General features: G+C 36.7%; 1 protein-coding gene across 1 annotated transcript in view; it reads right to left on the bottom strand.

The window, feature by feature from the left end:
• Positions 1 to 18128, bottom strand: part of GLRB (glycine receptor beta) — a gene marked incomplete at both ends in the record, with an annotated part of 43380 nt that overhangs the window by 9736 nt on the left and 15516 nt on the right. Inside the window, 4 exons of the mRNA XM_079534890.1 lie at positions 5507 to 5659; positions 8903 to 9043; positions 11731 to 11813; positions 14236 to 14465. Of these exons, the coding sequence (XP_079391016.1) occupies positions 5507 to 5659; positions 8903 to 9043; positions 11731 to 11813; positions 14236 to 14465 (607 nt within the window). The remainder of the gene's footprint in view (positions 1 to 5506; positions 5660 to 8902; positions 9044 to 11730; positions 11814 to 14235; positions 14466 to 18128) is intronic.

The raw sequence follows: 18128 nt of genomic DNA, 5'->3' as shown, positions 1-18128 counted from the left end.
TCTAATTCCGGGAAGACAGAAGAGAAATATATGGCATCTAAATCAAAAAACTCCAAGTCCTTTAAATTAGATTTGAAGAATCACTGCTGTCCCAGCACTGTGCTACAGCAGGAGAAGTTTTCTGAATGATCCATCCACAAGCGTAACATTTAAACCTGACAGGGCACTATTTTTAAAGTGCACCCTAAAAAGTCTGTGCTCACAACTTACTGCGAAGATGAAAACACTGAGTTGACCAAAGGTCTATGAACACCCCTGCTTGAGTTATCAGTATAAAGAGGAAGCTTTCTAGATAAAGGGCTTTTGAAGAAGCCCTTAAGTACATCCACAAAGGCTACTGAAAGGTCACACATCATAAAGCTACGTTTCAATAAGCACTGCTCCTTACAAAGCTTCCAAACATCACCATTAACACAGGACTCACATCACAAGAAATAAAATACAAGTGTGATCTCAGATTCCCCGCAGGCACCTGGCGCATGGGAATAGTAGCTCCATTAGGAAAAAAAAACAACACAGATGTTTAAAAGTGGTTGTCACACAGAACAAACTTATTTCCATCCAGATCAGAATTTTTTTCTGAATGCTAATGATAAAAAACATTTTCAGTTATGAGTGGGCAGCTTCATGAACTGACATCTATAGAAAGGGATGCTCAAGAGCAAATACTCAGTTAGCTTTAATGATGCTTCTTATAAGGGTCACATGTGCTATACAAACCATTAGAAAAATTATTTTGTAGACCTTTTCTTTAGATCCATTTAAAGTAAGTGAAAATGCAAGAACACTAATAAAGCTGAAAATATTTATACTGGCCTACTAAAATCTTAAATTCTAGCTGATCATAAATACCAAACATTCTATCGTTACTGTCTCAGTTGGAATTCAATATGATTGATAACTTACTTTGATATGGATCTCAAGCAGGCAACTTATTAGCTGCTAAGACACTGAAGAAAAAGTGTAAGTAAATAATTATATGATTTTAAACACAAAATTTTATGGTGTTTTATTTAAAAATGTGTGATATCAATAAATAATTCTCAAGCTAGTTTTTTTTGTCCATTGTGATTAACAAAGAACGATCAGATGATTTCTGTTGAATCAAAATGAACAAGGCAAATACTGAACAAATACACCTTAGTTCTCTACTCTGGCTTATTTTTTAACTACTCTATCAAGTAAAAAAACCATAAGGACAAGAAGCAAGAAAAGTATAGTTCACTTTTTATTTATTTACTTATTTATTTTCAATGACCAACACCAGCTGGTCTTGGCAGGCTGAACACTAATTATTGATCACTGTGAAACGTCATAAAAAGTGCAAATATAAAGGGTAATGTCTTTTAACACATAAAGGACACTTCTTCCTATCTGCAGCTTTCTGCTGCTAATTTCCATTTGTTGGAAGGATGAAACCTTCATTCTCTGAGCAAGAGAAACTAAAGAAAATCTTTTAGGTTTTCAAGACAACACTGAAATAAAGCAGAAATATTCTACCAAGCAGATCAGAGCTGGCCTTGCCTCAGAGACTCTGTACCAGAGCTGTAAGTTGCATTTCTGACAGTACCTATTGAATATGGTGCAAATAGCACAGCTCCAACACAGCTGAGGAGAATGAATAAATAAGCTGCAAGATAACCTGTAAAAAATAATTATTAAAATGAGAGTGGTGCATCAGGGAGGAAATCTCCATTTTCTTCGTAGGGACAAAAAGGGGAAGGGCCTTAGTTCTCCGATACAAATTTGGGAATGCTGGCCTTTCTAAGAAACAAGCCTGCATTTTTTTTCCCTACAGCACAATTCCTCTTGATCACACAGTGTGTCCACCTGCCAGCTTTGAACGGAGGCAAGAACTACATCCTCTTTCTTTCATTTAATAGGTCACTTACATCCAGCCTTCAGTCAACTCAAATATAACCAAACAGTTTAACTTTACAGGAGCTGCAATACAAGATTTGACCCGCTGCCAACATGCTATTTGTATTTCAGTGACGTAAGAACCTAATAACTAATTAATCCACTCAAAGAAATTTCTTCTTCATCCCTATCATGAAGGTTAGCAGCTCACTGCCTACAGCATGATTGCGTAGAGCTCCTATCTTAAAAATACTACCAAAGGTTACATGTGCATAATATCACTAAAGCACTTCAGAGCATACTGCCAGATAAATAAATCTCCCTTTTCCAAATCTATCAAACTTAACTAGCCTCAGCACTATCTGCTGGCAATGAGTTACAAAGGTTAATTTTATGCTGTATAAAACAGCATTTTCTGTTTTATATTACTGCTTTAAAAATGTCTGGCTCCATCTCACAAGCGTTATTGAAAAACATAATATTCCATCCTTCTTTCCTCATAATTTGTTATCTGCAATACATCCACTTCTCCCATTAAACTTTGTAAACTAGAAGACATAATCTTGCCAATCTTCATACTACACTGTTCAAATATATCTCAATGTCTTTCCTTTGAAACCCTGCGTTTGCTGCGGTTTCATAAAATGCAATGAGTTGAACTAAGAGCTGAGTGCAGGCAGGATGGAGGGCATGTTTGGTGTTACATATGGGGGATATGTCCCCCATCACTTCCCCAAGCTTTAGTTCCTCCACTGTATGCCAAGCACCCTTTCACAGGAGGCAGTGTGCGCTGTGTGACTCTTACACCCTGGACTAACGCTCCATTACTCCAGGCTACTGTGGCTGGTTGGAAGTCTGAAGTCATAGAATCATAGAATTGCTCAGGTTGGAAAAGACCTTAAAGATCATCAAGGCTGACCATGACCTAGGTCAAGGTCAGCACCCCAACTCTAACACCAACTCCAACACTCTAGCACCCCAACTCTAACAACACTCCGCTAAATCACGTCCCTCAGATGCCTACAGCCTCAGGGAAGGCTGTACTCCCTTTGGGGGTCACATGGCACTGAAAATAGGAATTTTTTGAACAGATGCTGGCACACTTTCCACCTGTAAAGAACTGGAGAATCCTCCATAGGCCTCATTAAAAGCTGAAACACAAGCATTTATTTAGAAAGAAGCACTTGATGACTCCATCTTTAAATCACTTAGCCAGAGCTCTCCAGATACGTGTCCTTTGTGGAGCTCCCTACCACTGTGTGACCTAATTGAATTCAACATTATGGGTATAAAAAAGCCTTGCAACTTACTTAGTTCCTAGATGGACACAGCCTTTTTCTTTGAAGAAAAAAAACACCTTTTCCCAGAAAATCAATCAATCTACAAAATCGTTTTGAGCTTTATAGTTCTTGCATTCCTAGATCAGCTAGAAACTTCTGAGATTCCTAGGCATGGCCAACAGTGGTCCACTATACTTAACTGTAAGGACAACTGCATTAAGATACTCATATGCAAATCTGAAGTAGCTTCTCACCTAATGAGGTATCTTACCAACCATTACAATTGTAATGACAACTGGTAACACTTTCTTGTGAGCAGACATTCACTTGACACAGAAATGTTTATCTTGTTAGATTTCAAGATCAACTTTCTTTAAGGATGCAGAAAGAAGAGCCAGCTTGCTGCCCTCGTGCCAACTGGAGAAACATAAATCTTAACGCAACCATGGCGTTATCAACTTGCATTATTAAATACTGACTCATGACTAAAGGATGGTCAGATTTAGTGTCTGTTGCTTCTCTGGGGATTGAGGAAAAGTTACATAGCCAGGCCGATGGTAAATATCTTTGAAAATGCATTATATCATGGCAATATATAAAAGGAGCAAGCAAACACTTAAAACACATAAAAACAGATAAACAGACAAATAAATAAGCACGCGTGTTTAGTCACAAACACATCCATGTTATATAAATCATCCCTATGCTTCTTACAAATCTCACATATAATTGATAAACCTGACTGGCCAGCTATTCGAAACACAGGATTATAAAAGTAGAAATGCTTTTATAATGATAAGGTTTTGACGTATTGGATCTCATTATATGAAAACTAACTCCAGTTCTCATTTCTATCTTTTTAATTTAAGGCATGGTATAATTTCTCCAGACTGATTTTTTTCGTTCATGTAACATCTTATGTTTCATGCTATGGAAATCATCCCTAGTAGTTTTCCTGGTGTATTTGTTACTCGCTATCAAACAAATATGAATTGTGACTGCTCCTCAAAAACTATCAGTATTTTTAAAGATCAAGAAAAATAAAGTTGTTTTGTATTCTGAAACAGTACCCTGTAAAAGAGATACATACAATAAATGTAATGAAATATGTTTTCATTACGTTTAATTGGAGAAAGGAAGCCAACTGTAGCAGAAAACCCTAAAGCAGCATTTTAGTCTTGGTGCAAGCTCTTTATTTATTTTGGCAATCACATCAATGGAGAAGGAAGAGACATGGTAGATGTCCTGAAAGTGGAGCAGCACAGCTCAGACTAAGGCAACTGCAGGGACATTTCAACTTAACAAACCTGGCAGGAATCCTTCCTGTTCCATGGAGATTTCAGACTCTACTGATCAGTCTGGGATGGCGACAGGGCAGACCCTGCCCCTAAGGATCTCGAGTGCTTTCAGCATGTGTTCATGCATGTGAGGCTGCACAGGACTTAGATCCAGATGAGATGTGCACGTTAATGTGTGGGTGAGAGGCTTCTCAGAAAGGCCAGGGCCTGGAGAGATGCTTAAACTGCATCCTTGTGGGATGGGAAAACAGCTGAACTACATCTCCTGGGAACGTGGAGAAGACTTGGAAAATAGGGAGTGTGGAGGTGGGAGTGTCAGGGAAAGGTGAGGACAAGGAGTTCAGGGCATGAGGAAGGAGAGGTTGTGGAAGGCATGGGGATAGGATTACACATAGCAATGTCAAGATTCAAGAGCCTGGCTCCACATTTCACTGAGCTCTGGTGATCTGCAGGCTGGCCCACCCCAGAGCTGGAGTCCCATGCCCTATTAAACAGTGAAGATAAGATACTATTGTTTTGATTAACTCCATGTCCTACAGTCCCATAACAAACGAACAGCCTGCCTGTTGTGCTGTGCTGAGCAGCACAAGAGGCTGAAATAGTTCATGAACTGAGTCTCTAATGAAATCAAGGACGCTAATTCTTTTCCAAACATCATTCAGTTTCTATTAATCTTCAGAAAACCTGCTACAAGAGATAGCTATTTAGATTCTTCGTCATCATCCTGCTTTCTTATTTCAAGAGTTCTTCAAATGCTCAAGTTCCTACACACTACATGCTGCCCCAGTGCCTGCAACAACAACCACAAATAAGATCTGGTAAGACCAGATTTGTCCTGGTACAGAGGAGCAGAGAGAGCATCCTCATCACATTAGCACTGCATAACAAGCAAAGCTTCAATATGGGGGTGGATTTTACACGAGTAGGAATGAGGAGGTTTCAGTGAAAAAGATGAGTGGATAATGAAAGTGAAGTTGCTTTCAGTGTCTGGCATCATGTTGTCAAAGCAACTGAGAATGGCTTGATGGTGTTAAGTGGTCTGTAACAGCATATGTGAAGGCAGGTTACCCAGTGGGACTCTTGCAGCACTTGCATCAGGATTGATCCAAAATGATAGCCAGGACAGAACAACAATTAGCAGTGTAGGAGCATAAACACCCATCATGTAAAATCCAACTTGTCTTCGTAAAGTGAAGATTACTTCTACACAAGTGTAATAACCTTTAAAGAAATAAATGCATATTAAAGTTTAATGTGCTTTGCAGGTCAACCTCTTGAGATTACTATCTTCTACTCGTTTTTCTGCTTAAGAACACAGGTTCATCGGTTCGAATTTCTTTCAGAAGGCAAATAATTTAATTTGAAATATGTTCAAAACACAAATCAATGTAACCTGTGGTTCTCTTTGTGATCTATAAGCACCCTCTGCCCTTTTCACAAAGCGTCAATAACCAGCAGCTGACACAAGCCTTATCTTGAATCGGGCTTCAACATGCAGGCCATTTACAACTAATGGGATCTGGCAGTCATAGCAGCTTAAGCTAGTGTGAGCTTAAACTCATATGAAAATTCTACTTAGCATTAATTCGCAAATAAGATGGAATAAAAACATATTTATTTAGAAAGGTTAGAATGGAAAGAGGTGATCTGAAAGTGACCCAAAGCAGAGATGCCCCCAATACTGAAAGCTGATATAGATAACTCCTAAAATTGAAACATGCTGAATTTTTTGCAGCAAAGCTTTTAAAACATACAAACACGTCAGAAAATGTTCAACAAGATGAATTCAACAAAAAATAAAGCAGCAGATACTAGGATTTTGGTGGAGATAACAGAAGAATACATCAGAAACTATTCTGTAATGAAGAGAAGGCATTCCTAAATTACATTAGAACAATATCAAAACTCAAGTCAGCGTCCATCTGTAAAAAAAGAATTGGTGTACATCTAATTTCAAATGTAGAATCTTTGAAAAATTTATCTACTTATCCTGTGTATTTTTTAAAACAACTATCCTAGAACAGCAAGTCATTTCAAAATATTGGTGAGCCTATAGTAATGAAAACAACAACAACAAAAAGCGAGAATACTCCTTTGCTGTGTAGAAGACCTTAAATGGTATTTTGCAGTCTTCTATCTTTGCCAATATTTTCTAGTTGTATAACTTCTGACTAATTTCTAGGAATTTTAGATTTTACATTCAAACAAGGGAGACTGCAAACATCATTTCTTATTTGCTTTCTGCCAGAAATGCGTTCTGTGCGGCATTTCCATCACACAGATTATCTGCTGCTCTCACTGTTCAGTTGCTGAAGAACTTGTTGGATCTGTCACACATTTTGGTAAATAAGAAATAGGCAATTTGCAACTTAAATGCTCAGATTATTGTTATAGACGTTCCAAATTTATTGACTCTCTACTTAGACAGGCATGATAAAACATCAGTTGATGTAAATGGCCAAAAGAATAAGTTCTCTGCAATTGGCAACGATCTCCTGCATAGGCCATACCTTAGAAAACTTGCTTGTACTTGCAACATTGCCTTTTGTTTTTCTTATAAAATCCTTAATAGAATTAATTTTAATTATGTGCATATCTGCACTGTGAAATTCCTTCAATATAAGAATTAAAGGTAAATCACACAGCTCTTGATTCCTGAAAGCAGCCTTTAAAATACTTCATCATACTTACCTACTCAATTCACATTAACGATGCATTAACTCCGGTCTTTATTATAGACTTAACATGGATGATTTTCATTTTTAAACAGAAAGGATTAGCAATAAAAGAATTACGAGAACTTTCTTAAATTTAATGTTGCAATTCCACTGAGTCTGATGGTTCTTCTAATGATCTTTTCATTAATGGTCAAATCATGTGCCCACAATAATGTGACCATCTTGCTGAGCACTTTGCAAAGTGCCATTTTTACCTGTGGTCACAAGGTGTTGGAACTTCAAAGAGCAACGCTGGCTTTCTTTCCAGTTTCATTGTAAAGCATGTAATGATTAATTCTTAGATTTATCTTTAAGATTCCAGAAATCCTAAAAATAACTAAGATGCACAAATATCAATTTTTTAGATGTTTAACCTTAGATTTATGACAAAACATAACATCATTATGCTAACTTTGACAACACAATTACAAGATAGCAATTTGGAGTAAGTGTTCCTTTCTGCCCTTGAATGAAATGTTAGTCTCTTTGTATTACATCCAATTTTCCTATGTTTATGAATTTTACTTGGGAACTGCAAAATCAATCTATTTAATTTTCCACGACTTCATAGCCTAATTTTTCAGTAAACTCATTACTTATTTAAGAATAAAATAATTTTCTCACTGCTAAGAAACCTCTTATCATTTCCAAATTTGGATTTAAATACCAAGGCTGGTTGTGCTTTCATCAATACAGCATTGTTCTGAGGAGATGTAATTTCACACTACTTTCAAATGTAAATAATCTGAGATATGGAATTATGTACTTAGTAAGCTAAGAACTCATTCATTTTGCAGATAAAAAAATAACATTCAATTTTAATTATCTCTTTCAAACTAAATTCCTTAACTCCAAGCTACATAAAGGTTACCTGAGATCTCTTCACACTTGGGATCTAGCTCAGAAACAACTGCAAGTAACAGACTCTCAATTGCAGCTGAATGGTCAGCAAGAAACTAGAAAAGGATCTTTGCAGAAAAGCTTCAGTGCCACAGCCATCTTCATTTTAATGGAAGATTTGTGCATATGATGCAATAGCACTGACCAAAACACACACTGCTGATTTCAGTTGTTATGAGAAGTCTTGGGGTTGCCATGGAATGTGAATAGTTTGGATAAAATTATAGGCAGAAATTAATTAATCAAAGTAGAAATGATAAATCATTAGAAGCCAGAAAGCTCTGCAGAAATTTTTTGTCCACACTCAAATACAATCTCAGGACTGAATCATACAGAGCTGAGGACTGCAAACAGCTTTCTACAGTGACACATTTCAAGAAAACTTACAGGAAAGAAGAACCTGCAGGAAGAAACATTTAAAGTTACACTCTAATGCTATCAATTTTTGGAACAAACGTTTAACAAGAAAACCCAAATTACCCTACTTTGCTGCAGGTAGCACAATTCTACATGAACTGCCCATCAGAAAAGTGCTTACAAGAATAGAAAATTACCCAGGCTATAGAAACAAAATGGCAATGGCAAGATCAGGAGACATGTAAGCCAAATCAAGAAAAACATTCAATTCCATTTAATTTTCAATCTAGACTTTATGTATTTGAATTAGTTTGCAGTACTATGTATGCATGTACTTTGTATGTATGTACTATGTATGTATGTTAGCTAAAAGTAACCCATTTCCTCCCATAAAAATGTAAGATGTGTACTGGAATATAAATCATTATCCATAAACAATAACAGAAGGAAGCTTACAGTTTTTACCATGAAAAGCACTTCTATCACCTACCTGTGCCTTTGTAGTACTTGGTACAGTTACCATATTCAATATCCTCCTTTTTAATATCAAACTGAGGCAGAGCAATTTTCTCTAACTGTACAGGATCTCCAGATTGCCAGATAAAGCGTAAGTCATCAGTTGTGTAACCAACTACAAGAAGAAAATTATTACTATTATTTAATGTCCCATCTTAAGCAAAGTAAATTCAGCAATAAAATCTACCGTGTATGTAGTTGTTTTTTTTTTTTTTTGTATTTCCTATTTAAAGAATTAGGAAAAAAAATGAGATAATCCACAACTGAATTTTTATGTAGTTCTATATTAAGATCTGCCAGGTAGGACATTATATTATTAGCAATATTACAACGATTAAGAGGTGTTTGTTACAGAAATCACTATCCAAACAAATAAAGCAGCACTCTAGATTCCACAGCTTTAAAGTTCACATAATCATTCATACTCCACTTCACTAAGGCATGAAAAACATACTGAATTTCAGCTACACTCACAAGTCCAAGTAACTGCAACAGAAATTAACGCTGCACCTACTAATTTCCTGATTACCTAATTACTTGGCTTTTGTGTAAAACAACCTTTCTACTTAGTTGTTCAGATTAAAAGTCCTGATTTATGAAATCACCGTGCTTTAGGAAACACATGACAAGAAATTCAAGTAGATATGTAGTCCTATTGAAATCAAGTCAGTACCTCAGCACCATCATAATCTCCTGAATATGGAGAGACCCCAACATACATCTAAAACATGATTTATACAACAGCACTAGCATAACACAAGCATAACACAGTATCAAATAAATACACACTTAGAATCATGATTTTACATGCTGTTTTTCTGTTACTTTCTGTTTATTAAGAATTAACTTCACACAGAGATCAGAGAATCACAGAATGGTTTGGGTTGGAAGGGACCTTTCAGATCATCCAGTTCCAACCCCTCTGCCGTAGACAGGGATACCTCCCTCTAGACCAGATTGCTCAAAGATAATGTGCTTTATATGGGAAAAAAGCTGGGGAAATATATAAAAAGATTGAGCTGGTAGGAAGCATTTTGTAATTCTAAGCCTCAGAAACGTTTAAAGAACCATTTTTGTTTTGGAGGATTTAGATAAACTGTTTTTATTGTTGAAAAATAGATGCCATTCAGAAAGTTAAATCGTTCATTAGCCAACTTCTTTAAGGTCAACAACAACCTAATAAAAATCACATCTCAAAGCTCCAAGCTAAAAGATAATATCAAAAAATGAGTTGCCTTAAAGATCAATTCATAAAATCATTTTCTCCTCTTTACAACATTTATCAAATCATAAAGCCGCCGAGATCTTTTACAATATAATTAATGGGCACTGAAAATCTTGTGCACTGGGAATGTGCTGAACTAGTGATCATAACCATACACACAAGGAACTGTTTAATAAAAACTGGCTGCTTCATCTTGGAAATCTAACAACCAGAAAGACAAAAATTTGAACTGAACATATTGAAATAAAGCCACCAATGGATAACAGAGAAAGCAAGCTCACTGTGGGAACTGGAGGGGACAGACTGGGAGCCATAGGAGTCAAAGGAATAAAAAGGTAGAAGAAAGTTCAGTTCACACTATCTTTCCAAAGGAGCAGAAAATGCATTTCTGCACCCTAATCTACATACATCAACTTAGCATGGAGAGAGACCGTAAGGTTGATCAGATTAAGTTACTGGCAACTTTTTATGAGTAGTTCTCCCTTGAAAAATTGTACTTTTTCATAGTTGTACAGATACCCAGACTGAAAAAGTTTGAGCCAACTTCCATTACTTTCACATTAACCACCAATTTGTTTGGGTTTACCATACAAGTTTAATTCAGCTAATATATGCACAGTGGGCATACACTAAAACTCTAACACTATGGTCTTATTAGAATTATAAGGGTAAATGCTGTCAATCAAAAACTAAATTGTATAGCTTTGATCATTATTACTACCTGGCCATCACCAGGCTGTCCTGTTCAGCTTTGTTTAACCTTGCTGTTTCCTTGCTTCTGTCTTTCCTTCCTTAATCTCAGCTTCCTCAGCAGATCTGGGGCAGTAACAACAGAATAAAGCTTCTGTATTGTAGCAGGAACAGGTTGGAGGAAGCACCCTTCCTTCCCCGCATCACACTCATCCTTAGTTGAAACAAAAGGCCAGGAAAGTAGGATCAACAAGGATGGAACTACAGGACTTTTGGAATAGATGCCCTTGTACTTGGGGAGCAGGGAAGAAGATGGGTTTCAGAAGCACTTTGGCTGCAACTTCCAACATGGCATGAAAGCCTTCACAGATGAGACCTGTCTGCCCCTTTGTGAGATCAAATAACCTGGTTACCAAAAAAGGACTAGTAGGGGAGATATGCCTGCCCACATCCACAACAAATCATGAAAACATTTTGAAAAGGTTGCATACTAAAAGCTCTCAAATATTGGCATCAAGTAATTTTCTTTTCTTCCAGTACTTCAGGAGTTACAAATGACACGGTGCGTCATCAACACAAGGGGATAAAATGGACCCTGATCATGTACAAAAAAGCACAGGTTGTGGAAGTTAAAACCACCGGGGGAAACTGTGGATTCTTTTTTTCCAAATGATACGTATTCCTGTTTTACTAAGCTTATAGCAATTGTTTTTGTAATACTAAGCAGTTGTCACTGTGCTTAACAGCAAAAGCTTGAATCAAAGTACATAGTGACACAACCATAAGAAATGTTTTTCATGGGGAAATTTATGTTGGTGGGAATCAGTGAATATTCATTTCAAGATTCATCACAAAATGTGTTTTTAGGCAAAGATGAATTTACATACAGCTTTCCAATTGCATCTTGCAGCGCTGTGTATCCATAGGAAATAAGGTCAAGTCCAAAGGGCATGACAGAGTAATAGACAATCTAAAAATACAGAAATAGAATTTAAAGATAGGGTAAGGAGCAGACTGCACTAAGAAAAAGGAAAATCCTAGGTATTTGACTTTCAGTTTCCAAAACAGTAGAAGAAAAATAACAGAAATTATAGTAAATAGCACTTCAAAATTTGGGAATCTAATCAGAAACTTAAGTACCTCTAGTAGTTTAATAATGCAGTGTTAAACATACAGAATTTCACAAATTAGAGGATTACTAGTACATGGCAAAAGACATAATTTTTAAGAACAACTCAACCAAAGGTCCACACTGAAAAGAAATCTGTCTCCAGCAGTGGACAGTGGCAGACTGCTGAAGAAGAATATTAGACCACAGCAATGAGGAAATGACATTCTCCCAGATTTCCAGCAGCCTCCTTTAAGTTGTGCCTTCCTAAACCAGAAGTGAGTGATGCTTCCTTTACTTAAGACAGCTCGACAGAATTTTTTTCCTTCAAGAAGCTTCCTGTTGCTTTCTCGAATTTATGTAAACTTTATTTATACAAAGCATCCTGCAACAAGGAGAACACTATCCTTCACACACGCTAATGGTCTCCTTTCATCTGCCCTGGTCTTATGATTATTCTACTGGAAAAGAAAGTGAATAATCAATGTCCATCTGCTCTTTATGTGCCATTCAAGATTCCTGAGACGTCACCTCAACTATCAATATCAACTACCAAAAGTTCCTACTCGCCCAGCTGTTCTAAATGGCTACAACCTGGAAAAATACGTACCTGAAAGAAGTTCCAACTGTTAAATTTTAATATTTAAAATCAAAATTGCTTTTGTAGCTGAAAGTGATTTTCTGTTTTGAAATATTAATTTCTACAGACTTCAAAAACTGCTAGATAAACAGCTGTAATCAGAACAGGACCTTCAGAATGAGCCAAATGAAATGCTTACACTGCCCAATTCATTTGATTCTATGATTCCTTTCCTGACCTTCATCTGCAAAAGTCTTGAGATTTAATTTTCTCATCCTGATTTAGAATGAGCAAAAACAAGCAAACACAGACTCTCCTATCTTCTTTCTAAACACTTCCGCTCTGCAAATAAAAACCTCATGTATTCATAATTTCAGAAGTTGTCCCCTCTTAATGGTAAAGTTACAGTGCTTTTGGGAAATAACTTTTTCCTGCATTTTGGTGGTACGTTTCAGTTTATGCAAAAAAAAAAAAAAAATACTGTTAGAAAGTCAACCTCATCTCTGCAAATCATTGCATCTACAGTCTGTAAATCTTCATTATATTCCTTTTAATTAAAAAATTTGGCTGTTTACAACAAATCATTGCTTTTATGGCATAGAATACCATCACTATTATAGACAAAGCAAAAACACAAAGAAGTATGCATTCATTGCAATGAAATTAAATATTTAAGGAGGTCCTCTGAAAAATCTACATTGAGTAAAGCATAGATCTTAACTAGGATCACATCCTAGTACTTTTACAAAACATTCATATTCACTTTTTAAATTTCAGCCTTTTTTTAAATCAGTAGGAGATAATCCTTGTTTGCACTAGTTAACGTAGAAATTCAGGTGGTGAGAATTATGTTACTTTGCTGAAGGAATTACTCCAAATATCACAGAATCACAGGAGCTGGAAGGGACCTCGAGATCCACTGGTCCAACTCCTCTGCTAAAACATAATGGGGATGGTCCACATCCTCAATCATCTTTGTGGCCCTCTGCTGGACTCTCTCTAGAAGTTTCCCGTCTTTCTTGAACTGGGGAACTTTCTTGAACAGATGCAGCCTCATTAACGTTGAATAGAAAGGAAGAATCGCCTTCTTTTGACCTGCTGGCCAAGCTCTTTTTAGTGCACTCCAATTGGCCTTCTTGGCCACCAGGGCACAATACTGGCTTGGCTTGTGGCCAACCTGCTGTCCACTAGAACACTCAGGTTTTTCTCTGCAGAGCTCCTTTCCAGCAGGTCAGCCCCTAACCTGCACTGATGCATGTGGTTGTTCCTCCCCAGGTATAGCACTCTGCATTTGCCCTTCTTGAACCCCATAAGGTTCTACTCCACCCAACCCTCCAGCCTGTCCAGGTCTTGGTGAATGACAGCACAACCTTCTTTCACTTCATTATGCTTCTAAAAATCTAGATAACTGTATAAGTTTTAATGCTGTTACTAGCACTAGCCTACTTAATGTTACTTTAACATGATATATTAACATACAAAAATGTCAAATTTCAGTAATTCCTGTGCTATCAACCTACGTGCTTTGCAACATCTCCGGATTTATTTTCACACGTTTCATTTTTGACAGCGTTGTTTTAAAATTGCCATATATGTTTAAATTTTAATCAAAAACTACATTATTAAGTCTAACAGTACATCTATCTCCCATCAAGTCATGAACTGACCGAAGTCAGAAAGAGTATGAATTTATCAATAAAATACCTCATGCTGACTAGGACATCTCCATCCCGAAATATAAACAGAAGGATATTTTCTTGAGTGACATCATGGAAGTTAGCATTTTTTTCATTCGCAAAGAACAAGTCTGGTTTCCAAAGACATTTAAACATTGTTGGGTCCACTGTCAGAGTGTCTGAACCCCTCCAGTCGTTGGGCAGTTTGAGTCTGGGGTCATTCCACTTCTGTCTTAGGAAGATGTTCACTCTGTAATCCTGATGGGAAGAATACATAAGAATTAGACCAGACAAAAGTCTAAACAAAAGACAATCATGGGGAAAGAATACCATTGTATCAGACTCACACAAGAAAAGCAATTTATGCCTTGATTTTTCTATCACAAAGGTAGGCATGAATCACCGTTCAAGCAGCATTAGTACGCGCTAATTTTAATGCAATTTACTAATAATAGGTAGAATATATATCAGATCTAGATTAAAAAAAAAACCTTTTCTTTTTTTTAAAGGAGAGGAACAGATTTTCCTCCCAGGATTCTTTCTGCATCCCCTCTGACAGTAGCCATGTTACACAGGCATAAAGAAAAGTAGGCAGCAGCACAGAGGAAGCCATAGTTCAACTACGCTGATTTACTGCAGCTGCTAACAAAGCATCACTTCTATCAGCAAATCCTGGAAGTATAAACTCCTGTTTGTTATACAATTGGTTAAGTAGCATGCTGATGGCAATATAACACCTTATAAAAGCATTCTCCAGTTCGTTAAATGGCATAGTGATGGCAATATGCCACACCATAAAAGCAGAAAACAGACCAGGAAGACAGCAGACTTTAAACTGCAAACACAGAATACAGCCTTGGGACCTCTAATAGTGATTTGGGGCTATTTCAGTAGGAAAATTGATGACTGTACAACATAAGGCCTGAGGCAGCTTGTGTGAAAACAGGCACAGAACAGGCCACAAAAATTAAGAGTAAATCAAGACATTACATAGAAGAAACTTTCTTCCAAATTCAGGAGGAGTTTTTCGTCAAGGATGGACAGTAGTAGAACCATGCTCAATGAGAAGCAAATGTTGCCACTGGGAATTGGAATAGCACATGTCTCAGGGCAGAACGAAACCCACATGCATGCTGTCCTCAGTGAAAGCTGTGTGCATCCAAAGGAAAAATCTGACCTACTATGTCAGTTAGGATTTTTCAGTCTTGCATCTACATCTTTCTGCTTTTCAGATTTACATCTAAGCGAATGCTTCTTTTTTATGCAAACGTAAACCAGGCAGATCACATACAGAGAAAGGAATAAAAGTATTGTTAAAACAAAGTAAAAGACAAAAATAAAGTCAGATTCTATAATTAAGGTCAATCTACCTCTAGTCTTCCTTGCTGTATTTTATAGCGTGGTTACTTTGTTGGTTTTTTTTAAGTAATTATTTATTAGGCACAAAGCATCCTGAGATTATACCTGCTAGTGCTTTGCAATTACATAAAAAAAAGGCAGACATCTGTGAGTGATGGCTCATGAAATATTTTTGATTTGTCAATGAACTCAACATAAAAAATTAAGAATGTAGAGTACAAACTAGCGTCTTCTTAGGCATTTTTCTGTTGATATATTGTGAATTCTCTTCCGCAGTACTTGCTATAAGCTATATATTTACAGCCCAAAGCAAGCGCCATGTTGAGATACTTATGTTAATTCTTGATTAAGATCTCATGCAGAGTAGTTTACCCTACTGATTTCCCTTTCTTAATCCCCTGTGCTTACCTTCCCATATCCAGCCCAGGTATTTCTTTACTACAACAGACTGTGTAATGTTTTTCCCCACTGCATTATAACAAAAACCAAAGCATCAAAATTAAACAGAAAGATCTCAGGCAACATCTATTAATATGCATAGTTCTGAGAGAACTGTCACTTTTTGGCAGTCTGTTTCTGGAAGTAAAAAAAGAATAGATGTAGTCAGATTTTTATTTGTTTCAAAGACCTCTATTATTACGTCAAAGTAAAGGAGTAGCATAAAATAGTAGTCAATTCAAAGTGACAGAGTGGGAAGGCTTCCATAGAAAAGCTTCAGAGCGTGAGGGAATTCAGGTCATCATCTCAGAATGTATTACATTGATACAATTCAAAATTTACTTGTTTGTTTCTGAAGTTCCCATTCCATATGGACTTCATGTCCAAGTGAAAGCATTTATTTTAAACCATACAAATCCTGCATATTGTTCAGACTTATAAGCATTACATAAAAATCAATTTTCTCATGAACAAGTGCATTATCCTTGTTTTAACAAAATCAAAAGTATTCTCACAGCCATAACCAAATGATAGGCATTCTCCAACACTTGCCTTCAGTTTACCCATTCAGGAGATGTTTAAATCACGGAAAATCAAAATCCACTGTCAAAATAGGAATTGGTGGTAAGATCAGGTGGACACTACTTCACTTCCTTTGTAATAGAAGAAGGAAGGAAGTCAAATAAACTAAACTATTAGATTAGTGGCAGTTTAAGATGTTGATTCTGTTCCCATTTCAGTCAGTGGAAGAGAATTCCCATTAGCCTAAAACAAGTAGGTTCAGACCTACACAAATGACTGGAAATTTCTCATAGAGCGTTCACCTGGGGAGGATGGCAACTACATACTTAAGGCAGTATGAAGAATGTTTAATTAAGAGATGTCAGGAGACTTAACTTCTATATCTACAGAAAATAATACGCACAAAGGTTTTATTCAGCAGAATACAAACTATTACAGCACATGACAGAAGTATGGGCTATGATCTGGTACAAATTGAATTTAAGAGGACTGGGAACAGACTTTTTCCAAAATTGAGTAATGAATTTTCAGATTCAGTACTTGTACTGCAATTAGGTTCAATGTAGGCTTGAAAAAGTGGTCTGGATGAGTCACATGGTCTCCCTCCCATGTATTTTACAGATGTTTTTTGAATCTTGCAGAATGGCCAATATTTTAAAGTAAAAGGCAGTCAAATAACAATTTAAAAGCCAGACACTAGGTGGAAAAAAAAAAAAAAAAAAAAAAGTCATTCATTACCATTAGGGCAATGAGAACAGGGAAGGCAAAAAGAATCACTGAAGTGTTCTACAGGGCTTTGTTTTCCCATGAAACCCCAACAGAAGGCAAGCTGTTTTCAAGGGAAGCCGAAAGGGGAGGACTTCTAGGAAATATTTCCAATGCAACCTACTAAAAACAGTGGGCACGTGGCCAGAAAAACTCCTCAGGCCAGAAACTAGGCATAGCCGATACTTCTCTCTCTAAAAACTGGAGCACACAGTAGATCGTGAAAGGCTTTTTCTACATGACCTACAATGATACAAAGAAAGCAAGCATAATAACACTCTCTTTAAACAGAATAGTTGTAGAGTGCAGTCTTTTAACAGATCAGCAAAGTAGAGAATTGCATTCATAGGATTAAAAGAAGAAAAGTGAAATAAGAGCATGAACATTAAAAAGACTTTTCTGTAAGGGATGAAATTAAAGGAGAAGAAGGAGGTGGACTTTGAGTGAGAAAAGAAACCTTTCTTTTCTCTTGTTTGCAAATACAAACCTTAAGAATGAATTGTCATTGTAGACAGAAGGTCAGATCCTTAGTACAGCTAAAACATTATAGCCTTATGGATATTCATAAAAGAATGGATCTACCTCTAGAAATCCCTGACTTTAACAGTTTTGAAGTGCAACATAATCCCTATATTACCCTATAAATCTGCACTCTAAAGCAATCTCTGAAAAATTGGAAGAATTGCCATGGGGATCCCAGACAAGTACTCTGCAAAGCCAGAAGAAAACAAGTTACAGGAGTTCAGGTAAAGGGAGCTTACTTGAAAGTAGCAGTTCTGGTATGAGCCCTTCTCTGTTTTAGCTGTAAAAGTTCTTACTCGCTCTGTAGTTGCTAGT

Source organism: Tetrao urogallus (genome assembly GCF_951394365.1).
Source record: "Tetrao urogallus genome assembly, chromosome: 4".
Classification (NCBI taxonomy): domain Eukaryota; kingdom Metazoa; phylum Chordata; class Aves; order Galliformes; family Phasianidae; genus Tetrao; species Tetrao urogallus.
This window is presented reverse-complemented; position numbering and strand designations above follow the sequence as displayed.